We start from the raw sequence: 22,330 nt of genomic DNA on the forward strand, positions 1-22,330 counted from the left end.
CAGCACCTGGCACATATACATGCACCATAAATATTTGTTGAATGAATGAATGAATGAATGAATAATTGAAAGCTCTATGGCTCTACCTCTGACATTTATCCCAAATCCGTTCATTTATTCCCGTGGCCCTGGCCACCATCATCTCTTTTTTTGGACTTCGATAGTGTTGTTCATTGGTTTAGCAAATATTTACTTTGTAGCCCTTATCATTACCTGAAATCATGTGCTCTACGAGGTCTCTCTACCCACCTCCACCCCACTAGATTGTGAGTAGTCTCCCCCCTCCGTCTCACAAGCACCCACCCACCCACCCCACCCGCCACCCGAGCCACTCCCCGGATTTTCTTTTTTAATTATTGTAACCACTAAGGGGCGCTAGACTCCTTTCACTGCACATACCCCCTACCCTCTGACTGTATCAAAACCAGACGGGGAGTGGGTCAAGGAGGGGATACCCCTCAGCCTGTCCTGAGACTGGAGTCTCTTCCACATTGGCAGATGGGGAAGCCCAGCCTGGAAATTCCCAGATTTACGATCCTACAGGCACCAAAACTTTCTTCCCCAACCATCCGTGGCTCTCTATGCGTCAATTTCCTCATCTGTAAACTGAGTGACAGTAACCTTCACCGTTTAGAATTACGGTAGGGGTCAGAGATGGTGGGGCTGCAAAGATCAGAGGAAGACAGGATAGCGCTCCAGGGCTCCGGGCTTGAATCCCACCTTGACCAATCACAAGCCGTGTCAAACTTGGGCAAACTTGGGCTGAGCTGCCCCATGCCTCAGTTTCTGCATCTAGAAAATGGGGTGATGAAAACAGTACCCATCTCATTGAGAGGTCTACGTAAAAATGGAATGTGTTGAAGCAGGGCAAGCAAACAGAACAGTCCTGGCATACAGTAAGCGCTTAATGAATGTTAGCTGCAGCTACTGCTTTCAATTCTGTTGTTATTATTATGCGCCCTCCATAAACTTGGCCAGAGCGTCCTCTTTCTGGTTCCAGATCCCTCCCTCCCCCACCTTTCTCACGCTTGTCTCCGGGCGACAGGATGGAAGCCCCCCTCCCCTCCTTCCCTCCACGTAGGAAACCACCTGAAAGTTTACCCCCCAGTCCTGCCAGAGTCTAGATCAGCTCCAACGTTCTGTTACTGGGAGAGGCTGTCGTGTTTTCCCGCATCTCTCTCCACAAAACCCGACACCCAATGGGGTTCCTTCCCGGAAACCCAGGGGGTTGGTCTGGAGGAAGCTCACCCAGTCACGTCACAGCCGCCACCACTCCCTGCCAGGCGAAAGAGCCCGTAGGGACCGCCCCGCCCCTGCCCGGAACACTGAGGGGCTAGGAGACACCGCCTTGCCCCGTCCGAAGGGGCCAGGGATGCTTAGGACCAGCCGGAGGCCCTAAGCGGAATCAAGGGGCCTGGCTCTAAGGGGCGGGAGTAAAAGAGGGGTGAGGAGATGAGTGGGCGTGGTCAGCCCGAGAAGGGCGGGGCAAATTTAAGGGGGCGGGGTACACTAGTAGGAACGGAGTTCCCAAGGGGGCGTGGTCTACGGGAAGAAGGTTTTATCTGAAGGGGGCGTGGTTAGCGAAAAGAAAGTTTCTAAGGGGGCGGGGCGAGAACAAGGGGGCGGGGTGAGAGCCCGGAGGTTACTGTTGGAGAAGGGGCGGGGCCTGGAGGGGTGGGGTTTACGTGGGCGGGACCAGGTGATGGGGCTTGGTTCCTTTCGGGCGCGGTGGGTGAAGGCTGGACCTGGCTGGGGCGGGGAGGGAGGGGTCGGGAGCCGCAGCGCCTCAGGCTTCCGCCCGGCCCCAGGTTCTTGGGAGCTCCGCGGGTCCCGGCCCAGGTGAGTGAGGGACCCCAGGCAGATCCAGGACCGGGAGATTACTGGGGCAGGGAGTTGTCTTTTCCAGGTGGGGCTACCAGCTCGCAGGGAGGATCTGGGTGTCTGTCCACGCGCGTCCGCGAACGTAAAAGGGGTCGCCTGACTGGGGCACTGTGTATCACGCGTGTCCGTGTACCTGGGCGTCCTCCTCCAAGCGTGTTTTCTGTGCAACACGGAAAGCCTCCCTGCTTTCACTTTTGCCTGAACGATCTTTTTAAACCACAAACCAGATGGTGCCCCTCCCTCACTTCAGACCCTTCCCGTAGCTCCCCTTACATCCCACTGAGATGAAAATTCGAGGTGCACCAGTTCCTGCATCGTCTCTGCCTACCTCACTGCTCTCCACTTCACTCCTGGCTCACAGCACCCAGCCCCACCAGCCTCCCTGATGTTGTAAGATGTAAAAAGCAAGCTCCAGGCCTTTGCACTTGCCATATCCCCACCTGGACTGCTCTTTCTCCACATCTTTGCATCACTGTCTCCCCTCTACTGAGATCTCAGCTCCTATGTCACCTGGTGGGAGAGAGCCTCCTGACTACCTGTTTAAGGTGGCCTGCCCCAGCCAGCCTTCTTGACATTTCCCTGTTTTATCAGCTTCATTGTTCACCCTTAGACATTACCTCCTTCATTCATCCCGCGCTTATTTGTTTTGTGTCTTGCCCACCGGAGGGGCCTTGGTCTCATTCATCACTCTTTCTCCAGGGTCTAGCACAGAGCCTGGCACGCAGGAAGCATTCAACCAGTCAGTGTTGGCTCAAGTTTGAGGCTCCGCGTCCACCTGTGTCCCTGTGTCTCTGTGCACGCGGCTGCCCTCCTGCACGTGTGTGCACGTGTATGTGGTCGACAGAGCATGAATAATCCCCCTCCTCCTTTCCCCACGCTTGCCTCTCACCCACCCCCTCTCCTGACTCTGCCCTGTTCCTCTCTCTTCCGCCCAGATATCCAGAAATTATTCCAAAGGACGCAGGGCAGGTGGATGACTGAATTGGCCTGTGGCTGGCCTGTGCCCACTCTGAGCTCCCCCTGAACTAATCAGAGCCTTGTCAGTGACTCACCTCCACACCCACTAAGGGGCACGTAAGACAGAGGAAGCTGGAGTCCGGGGACTCTTAAGACCAAGGCCGGGCCTGGCCCAGGTGACAAACAGGAAGTGCTCAGGCATCCAGGAGACACACCTGGCTTTCAGGTATGCGGCACCTGGAGACAGCGCTCTGCTCAGCTTCCCCGCTCCTTAAGCCACCTAGGGCCCAGTCTGGGAACTTCCTGACCCTTTCAGGCCCTCAGCCCAGCTGACTCAGGTCATAAGAATCCGGGTGCTATTTCCCTGCAGACCCCGCCAGGCCCAGAAGATCTTGGGGGCAGGGGAAGCAAAAAGCAAACCCCTTGCTTCCCTCCCATCCAGGGCAGTTTTTTCCACCAGACACTTGAGACACACAGGGGCCTGAGGCCTGGGCCATGATTAACATGTCCTAAAGCATCTGAGACCTAAATTTGACTGCAGTAATAAGGAAATGGATCCTCTCCAAAATATGAAAATCTGCAAATGCTTATTTGCTGACAAGTCTACAAAAATGTGACCTTCTAATGTCCTTAAAAATGTCGTTACATTGGAAAGGCACCTATGGGTTAGATTTTTGTACAATCTAAGAATCCTTGAGTATGCATATAGGTGGCTGAGATGCTACGGACTTTAGTAAATTAAATTCTCCCCAGCCTGCAATTTCTTTCACCCCAAGAACCACCTGGCTTGCTCCCTCAAAATCCTCCTAATGTTCACCAGCAGAGACCTTCCCGGGCCACCCTATGGAAAAATCTTAACTCCACCCCTTGAATCTTCATACCCCATCCCTGGTTTCATTTTCTTGTTTAGGTCTCTCGGATCTATCCTATACTTCATCTAGTTACTTATTTTTCCAATCACTGTCTTCCCTACTAGAACATCCCTAAGGACAGGAATTCTGGTCTGTGTTTTTCACTGCTAGGTCTCTAGTGCCGAGAAGGGGCATCTGGCACACAGTGGGTGCCCCATGAATATTGGTTTGAGTGAATTTGTTAATTAAATTTCGCCAAAACGTAGCAGTATGTCATCTGCATTAAAAAACTGCATTACATTTGAAAGCAATGTGGAGGTCTTTTCCCTTTGCAAGAATCCCAGTGAATGCATGACTCTTTCCATGAAATCACAGCCTATTCTAAATTAAAGTTACTCATAACCTGATTTTAATATGATATATATATATATCTCAAATATAATTCAGATATAATTTATAATTAAGATATATAATTGGACTATGGGTAACATCTTTAAAGTATAAATATATAAATAGTTATACAAAAATGTTTATATATTTTAAATATAAATATTTATATATAATTATATTTATATATTTTAAATATAAATACCTAAATATTCTATATTAAAATATTATATAGTATACATTAAAATATTTTAATATATATAATTTAGTAAAGATATACCATATATTAAAATATAATATATATTTTTATATATGCATATACAGAGAGAGTTGCATTTTAAGGTTCAATAAGATACGGGCTGCTGTCTTCAAAACCATGAGGAACATGGAAGGGCTGAGCCGGATGCTCAGGATTCAAGAGTAATTATTCCCATTTTACAGATGAGGAAGACTGGGGCCTGTTGGAAGTACAAAGCACAGCCCCTGCACCCTCTGCCCCTGAGAGCTCCATGCAGGTGCCACAGGATGGAGAGGACTTTGCTGGCCAACCCTGGTACCACGGCCCACTGTCCCGCCAGGTACCGCTGCCTCCTGCAGGACCTCAGGACCACCTGATGGGGAGTCTCACCCACCTTTGACTTACCGGGGACTCCTGGATCCCAGATGAGGGGCTTAGGGTCAAGGTCTATCAGAAAGAGTGGCTTAAGGGCTGGGGACTGTCTTGAAGCTTGGTTGGTGTGGCATGTCACTTCTTATATTTAAATTATCACTTCCTTTGGGTTGGTGTTGAGGATGGTGTTGGGGATTGAAGAGGGTCCTAATGACCCCTCAAACCACCCCTTGGCTCTGCTTCTCTCTCTCTCTCTCTGGATCCCAGGCCACCCGTGGCCGCCAGGGGCCCATCTCCCTCTCAATCCAAAGCTCCTCACCCTCATCTCCAACTTAGGGGTCACCTTCAGGAGTCCCAGGACCTGGGGTATCCAATCAAATCACGAGAGGCAGTGTAGCTTAGTGGTTAAAACACCACACTTTAGCGCCAGACAGCCTGGGTTCAAATCCCATCCCTACAACTCACACTGGGTGTGAACTAGGGCAAGGTATTTGATATCTCTGGGCCTCAGTTTCCCCATCTGTAAAATGGGCATAATAGTACCTACCTCTTAACCTTGGTAAAGGATGAAGTGAGTTCATACATTTTACACCTAAAACAGTGCCTGGAAGATAACAAGGGCTATACATGTGTCCATTGCGCATACTGTCCAGTCCCCAGCCCCCATCACCAGCTCCACTTTGCCCCTCTACGATGTTGTGGCCCTCAGCCCCTGTTTTCACACCAGCCACCATGGCTGGCATAAGACTGCTTGACCATTTTTTTAAAGGTTGATTTAAAGGCCACTGTCTGTTTGGAAGGACCCAGTGAATGGCTTTTCTGGAAGCCACATTTGCATAGCAAGCTCAGTGCATGTCCTTGGTTTGGAAGTTGCATAAGTCAGTGTCGGCTAGTGGCTGTAAAAAACATTTCCAAGATGTCACCAGCCAGACTCGATCAACATTTAAGGGTGTGACTTCCCTGGTGGTCCAGGGAAGACTCTGCACTCCCAGTGGGTAAGACTCCACACTCCCAATGCAGGGGACCCAGGTTTGATCCCCTGGTCGAGGAACTAGATCCCACATGCATGCTGCAATTAAGAGTCCACATGCCGCAACTAAGAGTCGCATACCACAGCTAAAGATCCCGCATGTCACAAATAAGACCCAGTGCAGCCTAAATAAATAAATATTAGAAAAAAAAAATGTAAGGGCTAGTTCATGTCACAATCTGAGGGGATGCAGAGCTCCAAAATGAGTCAGACCCAAGCCCTTTCCATCCTGTGTGTTCGCCATCCCCCAGGGCTTTGGGGACATCAACTGACAGAGGATGGAACCTGTAGGATTGTACAGGAGAATTTTATTGGTCAGGTCGGGACATTCCCCACAGTCCTTCTACCCTCATACCATTGGCCAGATCTTGTCACATGACAGCTAACTGCAAGGGGGCCTGGGAAATGTAGTCCAGAGGTATGCCTGTGAAAAAAGAAGAAATGGTCTGACACAAAGGTACCCAGTCTCTAGGTTTTTTTGAGTGGGTGGAGCGGGGTGGGGAGTCATCATTAACTACTGATACAGGCTTATGCCTAAACCCCTTGCCCCTGTCCTCCATCCCCAGAAGGCTGAGGCCCTCCTTCAGCAAGATGGTGACTTCTTAGTTCGTGCATCTAAGTCCCGTGGGGGCCACCCTGTGATCTCCTGCCGTTGGCGGGGCTCAGTCTTACACTTCGAGGTGTTCCGTGTGGCCCTGCGCCCCCGGCCAGGCCGGCCCACAGCCCTCTTTCAGCTGGAAGATGAGCGTTTCCCAAGCCTGCCTGCCCTGGTTCGCAGCTATGTGACCGGCCAGCGTACACTGTCCCAGGCCACTGGAGCTGTGGCGTCCAGGCCAGTGACGCGGCAAGGACCTATTCGACGCAGCTTTAGTGAAGACACCCTTCCAGACGGCCCGGCTTGGACAGAGCCACTCAGGTACCACAGGCTCCCAACCTCCCTGACGACACCCAACACCCTCCAGGGTTCTCCACCTCGGCACTGTCCACTGGTGACATTTGCGGCCAGATTATTCTTGGTTGTGGGGGGCCGTTCTGTGCATTGTAGGATGTTCAGCAGCCTCCCTGGCCTCTATCTACTAGATGCCAGTAGAATCCTCTGTACGCCATCCCCCTAGTTGTGACGACCAGAAATGTCTCCTGACATTGCCAAGTGTCCCCTGGGGGTATCAGGCACCCTGGTTGGGATCCACTGGTTCCCACCAGTGGAATGATGGGATGTAAGGTTTTCTGGGTGTTGATGGGGGCTGCTCTGTGCAGAGTAGGACAACACATCTCCCCCACCTCTGTCCCCAGGGCTAGGAAGCGGAGTGACAGTCAGCCCGCAGGCTTGCAGCATATGGGGCAGCCAACAGAAGACCACCCTGGTTCAGGTAAGGGTCTTCCAGGACAATACATAGCTCAGAGATTGCTCTGCCACTCATTACCCAAGTGAACTTTGGCAGCTGACTTAACCTCCTGGAAAAAAGAGATGGTGATGCTCTCAATGTTGTCATGGTGACGAAAAAACACAGGACTAAGGAACGTTGTAGGTGCTTAAAAATATGGGTTTACGATGATTCCAAGAAGCCCTCTGTTCTCTAACCATGGCTGATCTCTCTAATAATTCCTCTCACATCCCGTACTCACTCCAGGCACATAGTCTTCCTTTCAGTTGCTGGAACCTTCCGAATTTGTTCCTGCCTCAGGGCCTTTGCATTTGCTGTTCTCACCATTGGAGAGTCCATTCCCTAATCTTTACCTGGCTGACTCCTTCTTGTCTAATGTGAGTTCTTCAAAGCAGCTGACCCTGACCATCCTACATAAAGGAGGAGTCCCCCTTATACCCTGACTGCCCTGTCCACACCCCCCCAATTCGACATGAGCCCTCATTGTGTGCCAGACACTCTACTAAGTGCTGAGATACGTCAATGAACAAGAAAGACAAAGATCCCTGCTCAAGTGGAGCCAACATCCTATTAGAGGAAGAAGGACCATGAACAACAAAAATGAGTCAATTACGAATGCTTTGGGTTAAAAATTAAAAGCAGGACACAGTAAGGAGTATGGGAATGGTAGTGAGTATTACAATTTTAAGTAGTAGTTAGGAAAGGTCCCATGGGGAAAGATTTGAAGGAGATGAAGGAGGGAACGACGTGGATAATTGGATGAGAATGACCCAGGCAGAGGGAACAGCTAGTGCAAAGGTCCTGGGGCCAGAACAAGAGTTTGAACTGTTCATTGAACCAAAAGGAGGTGAGTGTAGCAGAAACACTGGGAGTGAGGGGGAAGTCACGAGAGATTGGGCTCAAACTGTGAGGGCTTCTTGGACTAATATGAGGACTTTGGCCCTTATTCAGAGCTAGCTGGGAACCGTGGGGAGGTTTTAAGCCCCTATAACAGGGTCGACTTAAATGCTTAGTAAATACAGAGTCTCCCAAAAGTCTGGGTGCAGTTTTAAGTTCCAATAACCTCAGAAGTAAATATGCCACAAACTTAACAAAAGACATCATTTGAAATTTTGATAAATTCAGTTTCTTTGATGCTTATGTAGCTTTGTGAATTTTGAATGAGATTTTTCATTTTAATTTCACACAGTCAGGGCTTACCATCTTCAATCAGAGGGGTAAAAACAAAGAATTCAAACTTGAAATGTAGTATTCAAAACTTGCAAAACTACATACGTGTCAGAGAACGTTTGTTTTCAAACCATTGGTAAGTGTGTAGCATTGATGCTGGTGAAGTTGTTCAATTTCAAAGCTGCACCAAGATAAGCTGGGATACCTGGTTATTGGCTGAATGAGTGGATGAACCAGGAGGTTAGTAGCCCATGAAGCCACTGACCCCTCCCAGCTATCTTCTCTGAGTACCTCTTTCACCCCCTTTTGTATGACCCCCAGGAGCTTCCACTATGCCTGCATCTGCCCTGCCTCGGACAGGTAGTGACTCCGTGTTGCTAAAGGTGCCCGTTCCCCTGGGGTCCATTGCTGACAGCCTCAGGGCCTCTGATGGGCAGCTTCATGCCAAGGCACCAACCAAGCCACCTCGAACATCCTCACTGATGCTGCCTGATGCCTCTGGACGCCCACCAACGTACTGTGAGCTGGTGCCCCGAGTGCCCAGGGCCCAGGGAACACCTCCTGGCCATAGCTGCCCAGAGCCAGAGGCGCCATGGTGGGAGACTGAGGAGGAGGAGGAGGAAGAGGAGGAGAACAGATGTTTTGCAAGACCGCAGGCAGAGGTCTCTTTCTGCCCACCTGACAACCCCTTCTGCCTGCTGGGCTCCCAGAATCGGCCCCTGGAAACCGAAGTCCTGCATACTCTCCATGGCCTTTTCCTGGAGCACCATCCTGGGAGCACCGCTCTCCACCTGCTATTGGTGGATTGCCAGGTGGGTCACCTACAGAGGTTTTTCCTCCCCAGGCAGGGGCTGAAGCCAGGACAAGGCCCAACCCCACCTCACATCTGTATACTCACTCTGCTCCCTTGACTTCTCTACTCTTACCCTGGCCCCCCATCGCCAGGCGACTGGCCTCCTGGGAGTGACGAAGGCCCAGCGGGGCGCCATGGGGGTCGCCTCTGGTCTGGAGCTGCTCACACTTCCCCATGGGCATCGCTTGAGGTTGGAACTGCTGGAGAGGTGAGCCAGCCACCTGGAATTCCTAGGGTCTCCAAACCTCCCCATTCACGGTCCCCTAGGGAGGTGGGGGATAGGCAATGCCACCGACTGTCCCTCCTCACCCCCGCATTGCAAACCTCCCCACTGCCCCCAGACCCTTGCCTTCCGCCTCCACAGGCTCGAGACGCTGGCACTGGCGGGGGCGCTGGCAGTGCTGGGCTGCGCAGGGCCGCTGGAGGAGCGCGCGGCCGCCCTGAGGGGCCTGGTGGAGCTGGCCCTGGCGCTGCGGCCAGGGGCGGCGGGAGACCTGCCCGGACTGGCCGCGGTCATGGGCGCCTTGCTCATGCCCCAGGTGCGTGGGAAGCAGGGATGGGGAGGAGGCCAGAGAGCAAGTAATGGGGAAAAGTGGAGAGGAGGCGGGCTCAGGTCTCTTCCTCCAGGTGTCGCGGTTGGAACGCACGTGGCGCCAGCTGCGAAGGAGCCACACCGAGGCTGCGCTGGCCTTCGAGCAGGAGCTGAAGCCACTGATGCGGGCGCTGGATGAGGGCGCCGGTGAGTGGCGTCTTTCGATGAGTGGTAACTAACTGGAATCCCAATCCGGTCCTAAGCCCCGCCCGGGTCTTAGGTCCCCGCCCCTGCTTCTCTCCTAAGCCACGCCCCCTGCCCTAGGCCCGGCCCCTGACTCACATCCAGCTCTATGCTAGGCTCTGGCCTCTGGGTTTCGTGCCAAACCCCTCCCCTTCCTTCTGTCCTAGGCTCCACCTTGGCCTTACATTCCGCCAGCTGTTTCGGTCCTAGGCTCCGCCCCTTAAGCAAGGCTCCGCCCTCCTCGCCCTAGCCCCCGCCCTCTGTGCGAGTCTCGGTCGGGAACTAATCCCTAGGCCCCGCCCCCACTCTGTCCCAGGCTCCGCCCCTGCCCTAGGCCACTCCCCGGTCCTGCTCTGGGCCAGGCTCAAGCCTCTGTTTCTGACCCAGACCCCAACCATTGCTTTGTCCTAGGGTGCCTCGGCCCAATGTATGTCGCACCCTCTTCACCCTAGGACCCGCCCTCTGCCCCTAGCCCAGCCCAGACCCTTCCCCCAACAGGACCCTGCGACCCGGGGGAGGTGGCGCTGCCGTACGTGGCGCCCGCGGTGCGCCTGCTGGAGGGCGAGGAACTCCCCGGGCCCTTGGACGAGAGCTGCGAGCGGCTGCTGCGCACCCTGCACCGGGCGCGTCTGCTGGCCCGGGACGCGCCCAGATTCCGCGAGGCGGCGGCTCGGCGCCTGCGAGGTGAGCGCCTCCTCTGCGCCGGGTTGCCAGAGGATCCCGGAACACCCGTCATGCTCCAACTCGGTGCCCCCAAACCCACCAGGCCAGGCACTAGAGCCTCCCACCACGCCTCCCAGAGCCCCACCCAAACTGGGACGGCCCGGCCCAACGGGGTTCTCACCCTAACACACGCCGCAACCTGCAGTGTTGATGGAAACAGTGCCCTCTGCCCCCAAAGGGCGGCCCAGCCCCCCAGAGCCACGCCCACAGGGCCCCACTGCCACTCTCCCAACTGGGAAGGCCCTGCCCCTAGAGGATCTCGATCCGCCACCAAGAATGCCCAGCTCCCTCCAAAATGACTCAGACCTTCAACCTGGTAGAATAGAACGGCGCCCCCGCTGAGCTCAGAGCCACACCCCTCTCCTGCCCTGGGGCAGCCCAGCCTCCAGGATCCCCCACCTGGGTCGTCCCTGCCTTCACCGGTGACCTTAGCCCCGCTGTCCCTCCAACATGGCCCAACCTCCTCCCCCCCAAAAAGTTTGTCGCGCAGGACTGCCCGGACCCCAAATCCCACCCTCGGGCGTGGCTCCATCTCCAGGCACAACCCCTAAGGTGGGTCCCCCAGGATCTCGCCCCAGGAACAGACTGCCCCCGTGCACCCACCGAGCCCCTCAGCCGCCCCATCCCCACTGCTGCAGACTCAGGAGCCCCCTCCCGGCTCACCCTACCCAGTTGTCCAGGTAATCTCAGGCTGATCCCTCCGGGGTCAAAGTCCCGAGGGAACAAGGCAGGTGTGGGAGGGGCAAGGCAGTTGCCTGGGCCCCGCCCCCAGCCCCGTCTGGCCCCGCCCCCAGGATTCCGCCCCCACCCGGAGCTGAGAGAGGCCCTGACCACTGGTTTCTTGAGGAGGCTGCTCTGGGGGAGCCGAGGAGCTGGGGCGCCGTGGGCCACACGTCTTGAGAAGTTCCAGCGCGTCCTCAGCGTCCTGTCGCAGCGCCTGGAGCCTGACCATTGAGAGCACAGACCCCCCTCTTCACGCTGGGATACCAAGGCTTCCATGGAGACCAAGGAAGCCGCCCAAGCTTCCTCACACAGCCAAATGCAGTGGGGACCTGCACCCTGCCTCACAGGAGGGGACCTGGTTTGCAAGAACCCACCCTGTGCCCTAAAAAGGCACACTGATCCTGGCGGAGGGCAGCCTCCTCCCCACACTAGAAGACCCAGATGTCTGGAGGCTCTGGACGCCCTCTCCCACCTGCCCCCTCGCATATCCCACAAAGGGTGAACGTGTGGCTTTTAATCTTAAAGAGAACTTGCAGATCTGTAAGAAGACTGAGTTCAAATACGTTTTAAAAGCTGTGTCACTTCTACTGGATCACTTGACTTCTCTGTGCTGGCCTTCAACATAAAAGTGGGGCTGTGCACTTTCTAGGGGTTGTGGTGGGGATGAAAGCTCAACGTTTGAATGAGTTCATAGGTGGAGAATGCCTGGCACACAGTAGGTGCTCAACGGGTGCTACCTGTCCTTGGTGAGCTGCAGTGAACACCGAAGGGGTGACGTCTGGCACCCTCCTCCCTACTAGCGTCAGAGACAATCACCCAACTCCTAAGAAGGGGCAGGGTTTGTCTATGGTGTCCCCAAGTTTGCTTCCCCTTCCTCGTTCCCTGCGTGGCCCTTAAGGAGGGTGGTATTTGAATATCCAACCCCGGTATCCAAATCTCCTAATAAGGCACAGACTACAGGAGCTTTCCATCATTTTTTTATATAAAACAAAACGGCCCCAGCCGAGCGGCAGGAAGAAAAGATTCGAAACATGAGTATGTACATCGATGGTAGAAGGCACAGTGGGTCCATCTGGGGTGAGGAGTGAGGGGTTGGGGCTGGGGGCAGCAGGTTACACAGGTCTCAGCTGAAGCCACAGGGGAAGAAATAAAGTGCGTAGGTCCTGGGGCACCCCCCGTGGCCCAGAAGCAGCAGCCAACAGCCCCCCTCTTCTCGCCTCTGGCAGGGTTCAGTTGAGTGTGACGCGGAGGTAGGAGGTGGGCACGTAGCCCTCACCTCCCTGTTTCCGCCTGACCCGGGTCCAGCCGTCGCCTTTATCTTCTTCCATGAGACTGAGGTCCTCGCCCTCGGCCATGGAGATGGTGCCCTCGCTGGACCCTGTCATGGGGGCGGCGGTGGGCTCAGGTCAGCTGGAGGCGGATCTCAACAGAACCCAGCCCCAAACACCGCCCCCAAAGCCACCGATGTGCCCCCCCAGGCTGTCCTTACCTTCAAAATGGTAGATGGCCACACAGTGACCTATGGGGGATGCAGGCTCCTCCTCAAAATCCTCATCGAACTCCGTGTAGATGGGAGCCTCCTGACCCTCCTCGGGGGGGGGCTCTTCAGAGCTGGTTGGAGAAGGCAAAGCAGGTGAAGACAGGTCCCCCCGGGGTCCGGGGACAGACCCACACCGGCCTCCCTGCTCACCTCTCCTTATTATCCTGTGATCCGTTGTTGCTGTTGCTGCTGCTGTCTGGTGGGGCGCTGGCTGGGGGGTCTGGAGGCCGAGTGTGCCGGCCCAGGGTGTCCCCCCGGTTGCTCAGGACCCGGCTCTCGGCTTCTGCCAGCCAAGCCTGAGAGGAGGGGACCGCACAGTCAGCTCCAGGGCCAGGCTCTGGGGTCAGCCCGCTCTGGCCTGGAGGTTTTCCTGAGATCACCCATGCACACCCAAGGCAGTGATGAGAAACAGCTGAAGCACCCCCCCCCCAATACCTCCCTGTCCCCCTCCCTCCCCCAAGAAGTGACTCAGCCAGGCCTGCCGGCCCCGCCCCTCCCCAGGGTCTTCCCTGACCTCATACTTCTGTACTTCCAATTTCAGCCGTTCGATGTTGTTCAGGGTTTCTGTGATCCGGGGTTCCAAGCTGGCCGGGTCCCCCATCTGGGGTGTCTTCTCATATACATCCTTCATTTTCTTCAAGGCCTCCCTAGGGTGAGAACGGACGGAGGAGAAAGAATCCCATGTGATTTAACAAACAAAAAATGTGGGCTTTGCTTCAGGGAGCTCAGCCAGTGCTTCATAGCTTGGGTTCAAATCCCAGGGTGGGCATTTCTTAGTTATGTGAGTTTGGGTTAAGTTACTGAAACTGTGTCTCAGTATGCTTGTCTGAAAAAGAGAATAACGGGATCTATATAGCTATGTCTATATATCTCCTGTGAGTTGTTGTGAAGATGAGAACAGTGCCTTTATGTATTCAGATATATATTGACTGCATACTACATACCAGGAACCTGTTCTAGGCATTAGAAATATAGCACTAAACAGGACAGTCAGGGCCCTACCTCTGCTCACAACCTCTCAGGAAAATGGGAATTCTAATGATCCACATAAGGGGTTTAGAATAGTGCCTGGCATACAGGAACACTCTATAAACGCTAAGTATTACTATCATTAGTCCCCTGTCCCTACTTCCTCCATGTAATGGTTACAAGCATGGTCCTCTGGACTATGTCAAACCTGGGTTCAACTTCTTTCCAGTCCTAGTACCTGATGCACATTAAAGAGGAGGAAACTGGAAACAACTAGAATTCAAGGCCAGTCCGTCTGGACTCCGGAGCATGCACCCGTAACCCCCCCATTATAAGAACTCAGGAATGACAGAGTTCTCGAATGGAACTTTACACCAGTAAAAGCCGTTTTGTACAAGAAGTTCTGTGCAAACGGCAAAACACCATTTGGCTGTCTGTCCGCAAGTGGCAAACGTCATTCTTATTATGTAAGAGGACTGGGAAGAGAATCTTGTTGCTTGGAAAGAGTGAGTAAAGATTTTCTTTTTTTAATCTGGCAGGTTTCTTTATCGTTAATACATTAAGTGTTTTGAGTTATTAAATGAATAACCATATGCTTCTTTTTCTCTTAGCCAATTAATGTAGTAAGTGAGACTGATAGATGTTTTGATATTGAACCATCTTTGCATTACTGGGATAACACCCGAATGATCATGACTTTTTTTGTGGTCTTTTTATTATTTTTTTTAACTGCAGTAAAATATACATAATATAAAATTTCCCATTTGAGCTATTTTTAAGTGTATGGTTCAGTGGCATTAAATTCATTCATGTAGCTGGGCAATAACCACCACCACATGATTTTTTTTTTTTTTAATACACCATTGGACTTGCTTGGCTAGGATTTTGCAATCTAAGATCATAAGTTAATTAAATAAGTTTATAATTTTATCGTCTTGAATTCCTTTTTTTTTTTTTAATTTTATTTATTTATTTTATTTATGGCTGTGTTGGGTCTTCGTTTCTGTGCGAGGGCTTTCTCTAGTTGTGGCAAGCGGGGGCCACTCTTCATCGCGGTGCGCGGGCCTCTCACTATCGTGGCCTCTCTTGTTGCAGAGCGCAGGCTCAGTAGTTGTGGCTCACGGGCCCAGTTGCTCCACGGCATGTGGGATCTTCCCAGACCAGGGCTCGAACCCGTGTCCCCTGCACTGGCAGGCAGATGCTCAACCACTGCACCACCAGGGATGCCCTCTTCTTGAATTCTTGCTAACTCAATTTTGGAATTGAGATTCCACCAGCCTCCTAAATGAGCTGGCAGCTTTCGCTTTTCTTCTGTTTGTTGGAATGACTTATATAAGATGGGAAGTCACCGTTTCTTTTAAGTGTGGTAGGAATCACCTAGAAACCCATCAGGGCCTGGAGTTTGTTGGGGAGGAGATCTTCGAGTACCACTTCAATGTAATTCATTTATTACTTCACCTTGTTCCTTACCTGCCCACCCCCTCACCTTACCTCTGGTCGATTTCCTTCTGTAGTTCACGGTTCCGTTCTTCCAGCTGCTGCTGAAGCCGCTTTCTCTGCTGCTCCGGAGGCAAGTGGCTGAAATCCTCGGTCACCACTGTCTGCAAGGCGGAAGAAGACTGAGTTCGGGAACACAGAGTCTGAGCTTCCAGGGTCTAAAACATGCCTAAGACACACCAAGTCCATCTTCCTCCCCACCCAAGGTTCTTGGGGGGCAAGGCCATGCACAGAGCAAAGCAGGTCCAGGTGGGGCCATGGAAGGAGGGGGCCCAGCCGGCGGCAGGAAGCGAGCCCAGGGTCCCGCCACCCGGCCGCTGGGCAGGCTGGGGCCGCCCCCTCCTCCTCCCCCGGAGGCCTCACTTACCCCACGGCTGCCTCGAAGGCTGCGGAAGGATGCTAGCCGCGGTTTGACTGACTTACTGATCTCACTCAGTATGGCCAAGGGGTCGAGGCCGGAGCGGGGGGACGGGGGTCCGTTAGGTAATGCCGAGGGCAGGGGGCCCCCCAGGGGGGAGAGGGGTGGAGGGCGCGGCTACCGGCAGGGGCCAGGGAGGACATGGGTCAGGACGGGCAGGAGGACGTAGAGAACAAGGACGGATGAACGGAAGGACAATGGATGCAATAAAGAAAAAGGGGAAAAAAAACCAAATGGAGAAAAGAAAAGAAAAAAAAAAGTAAGAAAACCACAACTCAAGATGCACAATCACACACACAGAAAATGCATGCAGAGAGCAACACAAAAATCTGGGAGGTGGCAGGAGGGCATTAATTAGATTGTGAGCCAGAAGGCCAGACCCCTCCCCCACCCTCCACCTCCCTTGCATCCTATGTCCAGTTTCTAGAATGGAGATTGGGGGTACAGGGAGGCCCATGTTTCTTGTCCCCCTCCCCAGCTTTCTGGGCTCACAGTCTAGAAGGTGGAGGGAGAAGCATGCAGGAATCAAGGTCTCAGACAAATATGGGGCCATAGACGTCAAGGGCAAACTGAGAGAAGGGTCAAAGGCATGAAATACCAAAAGGGTTACAGCTGGGGTTTAAGCTGGGGGACGTACGTATAAACTGAAGAAGGGGATCAAAGTATACATCAAGAGGGATCCAAAGTATAAAACAGGAGTCAAGGTATAAACTAGGGACGAGGGGGTTGTCAAAGGTGTAAGAAGCCAAGGGTGTCCAGGTATGTGCCTGACATTGAAAGCTAAAAATCCCGAGTAAAACCAGCCTGAGGGTGGGGCGCCCAGAGACGCACCGGAGGATTGGAGAGACTCGGGGGGGGGGGGGAGTCCCTAGGGCTGGTGTCCCAATCCCTCACCCAGCCCTGAATACCCAAAGCAGTTCTTCTCCCAGCATCCTGAGAAGCAGCAGACAGACGCCACAGGCCCCCCTCCTTGCCCCCCACTCCCCAGCCTCAGGGGACTCCCAGGCCAATTGCCCGGCCGCCTTCCTTCCCTCCAGCCCGGGCCAGCAGCCAAGAGAAAAATTCCTGCCCAGGACTCAGCGTTCCGGCGGCTGGGGCTGACTCAGTGGGGGCCCCTGCTGTCTCCACTCACACCCATCCCCTCCACCCCAAGGGCCCCGGCCCCCACCTTGTTCTTCTTGCCGAAGGGCCAGCGCTTAGCCCGGCTGCGGCCGGGGCCTCGGAGCTCGGGCCGTCCATCTGAGGGGGTGCCCAGGCTGCTGTCCGAGGGCACGCGGTTCATGGGCTGGCTGAAGTCTTCAAATTCCACGTCGCCCGGGCGGGCAAAGCCTGACTTGTGCAGCTCGATTAGGACCCGGGAGTCCTGGGGGAGGGGATGGTGAGGGGCAGTCAGGGGAAAGGCTGGGCGCGTAGCCTTTGGGCTCCTCCTTCTGCCCTCCCCCCCCCCCCGCCCCTGTGGCCCACTGGGACCAGGCACCCACGTTCTTGGCATCCACAGCATCCGCAGCCACCGTCATGCCCTCCAAACACTTGGCGATGATGGGTACCACCTGCAGCTCAGCCTCTGACAGGAGCCTGTACCCAGCCCCCAGGTGGGTGGCCCGCCGCTCGTCCATGTCCTGCAGCTTCTGCAGGGACAGGGGTGTGGGGTCTCGGGGTGCTGATGGAAGGGCTGGTGGCAGAGTGATTCACTCCACGAGCATGATGGAGACCCACACTGGCCCCAGCCCCAAGCCCAGTCTGGCAGGGAAACACAGAATCGAACACAGACTTCCAGCTCAATGTGGTCAGGGAAGAAACAGGAGGCCAGGGAGATTTCAGAGGAGAATTTGAGGACCTCCCCTCCCCTTGCCTAGGGAGTCAGGAAAGGCTTCTCAAAGGAGGTGAAGCCAGGGATTTCAAGAAAAAGCAGACCCAGCACCAATACTGCCAGTCCCAGGGCTGGGACAGAGAGTAGAGTACAAGGCTGAAACAGAAGAGGGGAAATTCGAGATCTTTCAGAGGTGTTGTTAGAGTTGGGGCTTGGAAGAATAAGTAGGAGTTGCAAAAGGAAAGAAAGACAAATCTGGCAGAAAGAACAGCTTGAGTAAAAGCGGAGCACACTTTTAACTATTTGTTTCTAATTCCTTCTCAATTTAGAGGTTAGGGCATTACAGCCAGGGTTTTGACAAATGTGTAGGAGTTGGTTAACTCTGGAGTTTCAGGGGGAGGGTGGGGCTGGGGGTGTGGAGCACTCACATTAAATATCTGGGGCATCTGAGAAAAATAGAAGTGAGCCTGGTCTCGGTTGAAGCGCTGTAGTTGGGCTGCATACTCATTTTTGCTTTCTTCTGCCATGTGACTCCGAAGGTGGGCTTGTTGCTTGGCCTGAGGAATATCGAGGTGGGGGTCATGGCCCAGTTCCAGCCTTGCCCAACCCTGACCCCCAAGCGTGTCTCAGACCCCACAGGCACCTTCTCCACATCAGCCTTGGTAGCATTGATATCCTGGTCCAGCCGCTCGGCCGTCTGAGCTGCCTTCTCAGCCTCCCGGCAGTCCCGCTCAAACTTACGCTTACTCTGTGTTGGGGACAGAACCAGAATGAAGGAGCCACCAACCAAAGTTTCATGGATGGGTGGGAAGTCACCCAGCAAATGGGGGTCGGGGCTGGAAACCCACAGCAGAGGTGGGGTCCTGGCCAGACAAAGAGGATACCTCTGTGGATTGGCAACCCTCACCCAGCTGCTCGGGGCCGGAGCCACGCTTCTCCACACCCACAAACTCACATTCTCCAGCTGCTTGAAGCCACTTTCCAGCTGCTGCTGGGCCCGACGGCCTTCTTGGAAGTGCTATGGAAAGAGGGGGGTGATAAGGCTCACCCTGGTTTCAGGGGCCCTTGGGAAATCCCAGAGAGGGGATCACCCACCATCTTTCTCTCCTGTTTCATTTCCTGTGAGTACTTGGCCAGCTCGAGACACACGTGGACACTGAGGCTCTCGGCCACCAGCTCCCGCTGGCCCGCAAAATCATTCACCTCCTGGAGAATCTGCACAAATGACTGCTGCTGGCTGAACCTGGGATGCGGTGGAGGGGGACAGGGGTTGAGGGTCAGGGCCCCCAGGAGCCACATGCCCCAGGACCCACCTCTGTATGAGAAAATGTGAGCCCCAAGATATTCACCCCAGAAGCAATGATAAATTCTGGTCTGCATCCCCAACCCTTGGGGGGGGGGGGAACAAAGAACTCAGAATTCTCAGAATTTGGGGGGTTTTAGAAAGGGGATATGATGCTTACACCATCTTTTTGCATCACCCTAGTGGTGTCAGCGGCAGCATGCTGTAACCAAATACTATAAATGTTTTTGCAAGGAGAAATATTAATATCCACGCTAAGTGGGATAAAAACCAAGACCGTAATGAACGTAATTAACATCAAGTCAGTTCAGGTCGGAGGTTGCCTCCAAACAAGTGACCAAAAGAACTTCTGATTTCTAGAGCTTTTTGGATTCTGGACCTGGGGACCTGGAATAAAGTGAAATGGTCTGGGCATTGTTTTAACACGTTTTCTTAATCTTCACATGAGCCCCTACAAGGACATCATCATCATCCCCAATTCACAGGAGAGGAAAACAGAGGCACAAAACTTAAGTCACTTGCCCAGAGTCATTCATTTAGTAACTGTTGGAGCCTCTCCCATTTAATAGGCGAGGAAAATAGAGGCGGAGAACTTGAGTCAACTGGCAGAATCAGTTTGGCTGGAAAGTAGTGGATTTAGAATTCCAACACAGGTAATACGGTTTCTGCATCCAAGCTCATACCTCTAGGTGGAACTGGGGTGAGAAGTGAGGGATCTGCTTGGGTGGCCCAGCCTGAGGGAGAAGAAGTGGGTCCCATACCCCCCGCCCTCCCAAATCTAGCCCTGCATCAATCCCCTCTTCGTTCTTACTTGGATTCTGGGTCATCTTTGCCAGGTCTTTTGGGCATATATTTTTTCACCAGGCTCCTACGGAGAAAGGCAGGAAGGCTGAGCCCCCAGTCCTCCAACCGCTCCCCCTAACCCCAGGGCGAGGCCACCCTAGGGTCTCACCGCAGCTGCTTTGCATAAGCCTGCTCCACCTCCGTCCGCTCTTTCACGAACTTCACGTATCTGTCCAACAGGTCCAGACCCCACTGCGTGTGCCGCTCGAGCACCTCGAACTGATCCTAGCGGGGGATTGGGAGGACTGGGGTCAAGACCTTGGGACCCCACAGCCTCCGACCAAGCGGCAGGGGAGCCTCCAGGCTCCGAGCTCCAAGAAGGCGTGGCTTCCCGGCCCCGCCCCGGAGCGGCGCGGGGGGAGGCAGGAAACCGGCGGGAACCCCCTCCCCTTCCCGGGAAGGGCCAGGGAACAGGGGCGGGGCCCCAGCTGGACTACAGGGTCCCCTCTCCCGACGTCCAAGAGAGGTGTGGAATGGGACAAGGCCACTCCCCCTGCCCCGGCTCCCCTAATCCCCCCCAGATTCCAGAAAATCCGGCCGGCCTGGCGTGAGTCAGGGCCAGAGGCGCAGAGTTCCCCGCAGCTTGGGGGGCCTCTGAATGGCCAGTGGGTGGGCACCAGGTTCCCCTGGTTGCCATGCTTCCCCGGGTGCCCCGAAGGGTGACTCAGTTTCCCTCACTGACTCCACTGCGCCTCCAAAAGAAATCCCAGCATTGGTGTGGGGGGCGATCTAGTTACCCCGGGACACCCAGGAACCCAGGAGTGCCACCGCTCCCAGAAAGAGGAGGGGTCAGAGGTCCCGGCTAGGAAAGGGGAAAATTTCTGGGGCTTCCAGGGCACAGGTTCGAGGCGGTCAGGTGGCGGCCCCTCCCAGTGCCTAGGGCGGGCTGGGGGAGGGGGCTGAGGCCGAGCCTCGCAGCCCCCTTCCCCCTACAGCGTCCCAAGCCCCTAGTTGTTGATTATAGGCAACGTGAGGGCGGTCTGTACTTCCAGGTCCCACGTGGGGTTGATAGTGGCCAGAGGGTCCCCTCCCCCGCCCCAGTCGGACAGGCGGAGGGCGGGCAGGGGCCCAGGGGCCGTAAGATAAGCCGCCGGCCCAGTCAGGGCGCTCAAAATAGGTGACCTCTCCCGGCCGCCCCGGCCTGGTCCCAGGACTTCTTCTGCCCTCCTCACTATGAAGCCCGTACCTCAGTTTCCCTACGCCGCTCCTGCAAGGTCGCCCTCCGCTCCCGGGCGTCCTGAAACGCCCTAGGAAACTCCGAATGAGGGCGGAAAGCGGGGATTCCAGGGGTCGATGGAAGGGAAAGCGCAGAGACCCCTCTAGGGTACTGCAGGGGCAAAGCAGGGGTCTGGACCCCAGGAAGGGAGGAACTTGGAGCCGGGCGGATCGGACTCACCCACAGTTCGGTGCCCCAATCCATGCTGCTCCCGCCGATGCCAACGCCGCCGCCGCACCCGGCCCGCACCGCCCGCCGCCGGGAGACTCAGCCCAGGGCGCTGAGCCCGGCCCCGCCCCGTTAATGCCCCGCCCACTCCAGGCTCTGCCACGCCCCATAGGCTCTGCCACGCCCCCGCCCGCGCAGAGCCCCGGCGCAGCCCCCTAAAGGTGAGGCACACCCCAGGAGGCGGGGCCCAACAGACGCCCCGCCCCCTCTTAAAGGAACGATGCCACCCGAAGGCACTGGACAGACTCCTTAAAGGACCCCCACCCATTTTCCAAATCCCTTAGGACCCTCTTGTCCTCCCCACACCTGCCCCGCCCTGGATTGTTTTTCCTTTCCTTTTTCCTTTCAACCATTCATTAAAGGGCCAAGACACTAAAACCCCAACCCAAGAGGTTCTTCCCCCACCCCATCGCAGGGAGAACCTGAGGTCACCTCGCTCTTGCGGGCCGGCCCGGCTCCAGACGTCTACGTTCGTCCCACTAATGGTCTGGTCCCTCCGGCCACAGGGCGGATGGGAGGACTTCGATCCTGTCCAGGACGCGCCTCCGCCAAGGCCTGGTCCATTAGCGCCCCCACCGCATCCTGCCTCCCTCCCCAAATCTGCGCCTGGAAACTGAGGACGAGCTGTCCTTGGGGCGCCGGGCCCAGGCCTTTCCCCGGCTCCCGTCCAGTTCGAGCCTGCACCTGCCCATTTTCCAGTTGCATCCATTAAGGCCCAATCAGTTTTAATTGTCTGCACCGACCCTGGGATTCTGACTCCACCCCCGCCGCCCCTAGAACCCTGGGGCTTGGAAGTCTGTCGTCCCTCTCATAAAAGTCTGTTCACACGTTGTTAATCCCTTTGAGGCACTGGGATGAAAGGGGAGAGATCCTAGCAGCAACCTCCTTCATCCTCTCCCTCTTTTGGTGCTTTCTCTTTGGCTACAGAGGTGACAGTCGCCCTGCTGGGGCTGGGGGCTCCGGGCCCCCGGGGACAAGTTAGGCTCTGAGCCCGCAGGCTCCCAGTACACAAACCGAGGAGCCCAGGAAGATCGCTCCGGGAGCCCACACTGGGACAGATGTCTCTGCGAGGACCTGGCCCCACCTGCTGGTGGCTTCTGAGTTAGAAAACTTCAAATTACAAAGTAGACTTGTGCTCCCGAGGTTGGAGGATCAGATCGA

At 54.9% G+C, this 22,330-nt stretch overlaps 2 protein-coding genes across 10 annotated transcripts; one reads left to right on the top strand and one right to left on the bottom strand.

Moving 5' to 3' along the window:
• Positions 1-1,739: 1,739 nt before the first annotated feature.
• SH2D3A (SH2 domain containing 3A) lies at positions 1,740-12,225 on the top strand. 7 transcript variants are annotated; one of them, XM_036847840.1, is made up of 12 exons: positions 1,740-1,839; positions 2,817-3,064; positions 4,518-4,654; positions 6,283-6,632; positions 7,010-7,086; positions 8,593-9,083; positions 9,217-9,332; positions 9,489-9,663; positions 9,752-9,887; positions 10,398-10,583; positions 11,101-11,302; positions 11,417-12,225. In XM_036847840.1, the coding sequence occupies exons 3-12, from the start codon at positions 4,586-4,588 to the stop codon at positions 11,520-11,522; spliced, it is 1,908 nt and encodes a 635-aa protein (XP_036703735.1). In that variant the 5' UTR covers positions 1,740-1,839; positions 2,817-3,064; positions 4,518-4,585; the 3' UTR covers positions 11,523-12,225. The 7 variants fall into 7 exon arrangements, with proteins under 7 accessions (XP_036703735.1, XP_036703737.1, XP_036703738.1 ...); XM_036847842.1 differs by having other exon boundaries at positions 9,752-9,863; positions 11,417-12,224; XM_036847843.1 differs by lacking the exon at positions 11,101-11,302 and having other exon boundaries at positions 11,417-12,224.
• An 80-nt stretch (positions 12,226-12,305) lies between these two features.
• TRIP10 (thyroid hormone receptor interactor 10) lies at positions 12,306-21,233 on the bottom strand. 3 transcript variants are annotated; one of them, XM_036847848.1, is made up of 15 exons: positions 21,122-21,233; positions 19,835-19,950; positions 19,694-19,750; positions 18,675-18,822; positions 18,535-18,597; positions 18,223-18,327; positions 18,008-18,136; positions 17,251-17,397; positions 16,938-17,132; positions 15,719-15,886; positions 15,346-15,455; positions 13,400-13,532; positions 13,036-13,181; positions 12,835-12,956; positions 12,314-12,723 (listed from the first exon to the last, which is right to left on the bottom strand). In XM_036847848.1, the coding sequence occupies exons 1-15, from the start codon at positions 21,143-21,145 to the stop codon at positions 12,575-12,577; spliced, it is 1,812 nt and encodes a 603-aa protein (XP_036703743.1). In that variant the 5' UTR covers positions 21,146-21,233; the 3' UTR covers positions 12,314-12,574. The 3 variants fall into 3 exon arrangements, with proteins under 3 accessions (XP_036703745.1, XP_036703743.1, XP_036703744.1); XM_036847850.1 differs by lacking the exon at positions 15,719-15,886 and having other exon boundaries at positions 12,306-12,723; XM_036847849.1 differs by lacking the exon at positions 17,251-17,397 and having other exon boundaries at positions 12,315-12,723.
• Positions 21,234-22,330: the final 1,097 nt, after the last annotated feature.

This window comes from Balaenoptera musculus, chromosome 3 (assembly GCF_009873245.2).
Source record: "Balaenoptera musculus isolate JJ_BM4_2016_0621 chromosome 3, mBalMus1.pri.v3, whole genome shotgun sequence".
Lineage (NCBI taxonomy): Eukaryota > Metazoa > Chordata > Mammalia > Artiodactyla > Balaenopteridae > Balaenoptera > Balaenoptera musculus.

What these genes read in the sequence shown, in the direction of transcription:
- SH2D3A (XM_036847840.1), top strand. Translation starts at nt 4,586, where the DNA reads ATGCAGGTGCCACAGGATGGAGAGGACTTTGCTGGCCAACCCTGGTAC. An exon ending in ACGGCCCACTGTCCCGCCAG is followed by an intron (nt 4,655 to 6,282) that starts GTACCGCTGCCT and finishes CTCCATCCCCAG; the next exon opens with AAGGCTGAGGCCCTCCTTCA. An exon ending in TGCTATTGGTGGATTGCCAG is followed by an intron (nt 9,084 to 9,216) that starts GTGGGTCACCTA and finishes CCCCATCGCCAG; the next exon opens with GCGACTGGCCTCCTGGGAGT.
- TRIP10 (XM_036847848.1), bottom strand. Translation starts at nt 21,145, where the DNA reads ATGGATTGGGGCACCGAACTGTGG. An exon ending in TGGAAGTACAGAAGTATGAG is followed by an intron (nt 13,182 to 13,399) that starts GTCAGGGAAGAC and finishes CCCTCCTCTCAG; the next exon opens with GCTTGGCTGGCAGAAGCCGA. An exon ending in TCACAGGATAATAAGGAGAG is followed by an intron (nt 12,957 to 13,035) that starts GTGAGCAGGGAG and finishes TTCTCCAACCAG; the next exon opens with CTCTGAAGAGCCCCCCCCCG.